Source organism: Eimeria tenella, genomic scaffold, assembly GCF_000499545.2.
Source record: "Eimeria tenella Houghton genomic scaffold, Eth_scaff2309, whole genome shotgun sequence".
NCBI classification, from domain to species: domain Eukaryota; phylum Apicomplexa; class Conoidasida; order Eucoccidiorida; family Eimeriidae; genus Eimeria; species Eimeria tenella.
Genome location: NW_013542168.1, coordinates 714 through 1,904, shown reverse-complemented (window position 1 = coordinate 1,904; position 1,191 = coordinate 714). Strand labels below are relative to the sequence as shown.

At 62.9% G+C, this 1,191-nt stretch overlaps 1 protein-coding gene across 1 annotated transcript in view; it reads left to right on the top strand.

The window, feature by feature from the left end:
• The window catches only part of ETH_00039065 (uncharacterized protein), a gene marked incomplete at both ends in the record, with an annotated part of 3,349 nt that overhangs the window by 1,484 nt on the left and 674 nt on the right, over nucleotides 1-1,191 (top strand). Inside the window, one exon of the mRNA XM_013374852.1 lies at nucleotides 9-1,109. Coding sequence (XP_013230306.1) covers nucleotides 9-1,109 — 1,101 coding nt within the window. The remainder of the gene's footprint in view (nucleotides 1-8; nucleotides 1,110-1,191) is intronic.

Genomic DNA, 1,191 nt, shown 5'->3' with positions numbered 1-1,191 from the left:
TGCTGCAGCTGCAGCAGCAGCGCCAGCAGCAGCAGCAGCAGCAGCAGCAGCGAAGGGTTCTGGAGCAGCAGAAGCGTCGCCCGCGACTCAAGCAGCAGCGTCCCAAACCCCAGCAGCGCTGCCGCAGGCCGCAACAGCAGCAGCAGCAGCAGCAGGACAGGCAGCAGCAGCCTTGAGGCAGCTCCCAGTGCACCAGCAAGCGCAGAGGCTGCGGAGGCAGCTGCAGCATCTGCAGCAAAAGGAGCTGCAGCGGTTTTTTGCCCTATCGCAGCAGCAGCCCCTTCAGAAGCAGCAGCAACTTGCTGCTGCAGCTGTTGCGGCGGCTGCAGCTACTGTCTCGGGCGCAGCCAACTCGGCGCCGGCCGCGCAGCAGCAGCAGCCTGCAGCAACACAGGCTGCTGCTGCAGCAGCAGCAGCAGCTGCTGCTGCTTCTTGGCCCCACCCAAACCATTTGAAGCCTCAGCAGGGGAGCTTCCCTTCGGGGTTTTTGCTGCAGCAAATTCTGCAGCTGGAGTCGCAGCAGCGGCGGCAGCAAGAAGCTGTGGAGAGCGGCGCATGCATGCCAGCAGCGCAGCAGCAGCAGCAGCAGCAACTGCTGCAGCGCCACAGACAGCAGTTGCTGCAGCAAAAGCTGCTGCTGCAGCAAGCAAGCTGCAACCCTCAGCAGCTTCTCATGCTCTCTGGACGGGCGCACTTATTTGCCCAAATGAAGGCAGCGATGAATGCTGCAGCAGCAAAGGCTGCTGTGGCATCTCTGCAGCAGAACCAGCAGCAGCAGCAGCAGCAGCAAAAGCTCTTGCAGCGGCATCTGCAGGGACTCCAAGGCCGTCTCCAGCCGACGGCAGTTGCTGCTGCGCTACAACCTGCAGCAGCAGCAACCTGCGCTCCGAACCCAGCTGCACAGCAGGTAGCAGCAGACCAGCAGCAGCTGCAGCAGCAGCAGCAGCACGTGGAGCCCGAAGCTGCAGCAGCGGAGGTTCCCGTTGCTGCAACAGCAACCGAAGGAACTGAGAAAGAGAGGATCGGGGATCTGCAGCAACCGCAAACGCAGCAGCAGCCGCAGCCACAGGAGCAGCAGCAGCAAGAGCAGCAGCAGCAGCAGCCACAGGGTTTGTTGTCTGCTGCCACGCCTTGTGGGCCGCTTTTGCTGCAGGCAGCAGCTGCAAAGCCGGCTGCAGCAGGAGGCTTCAT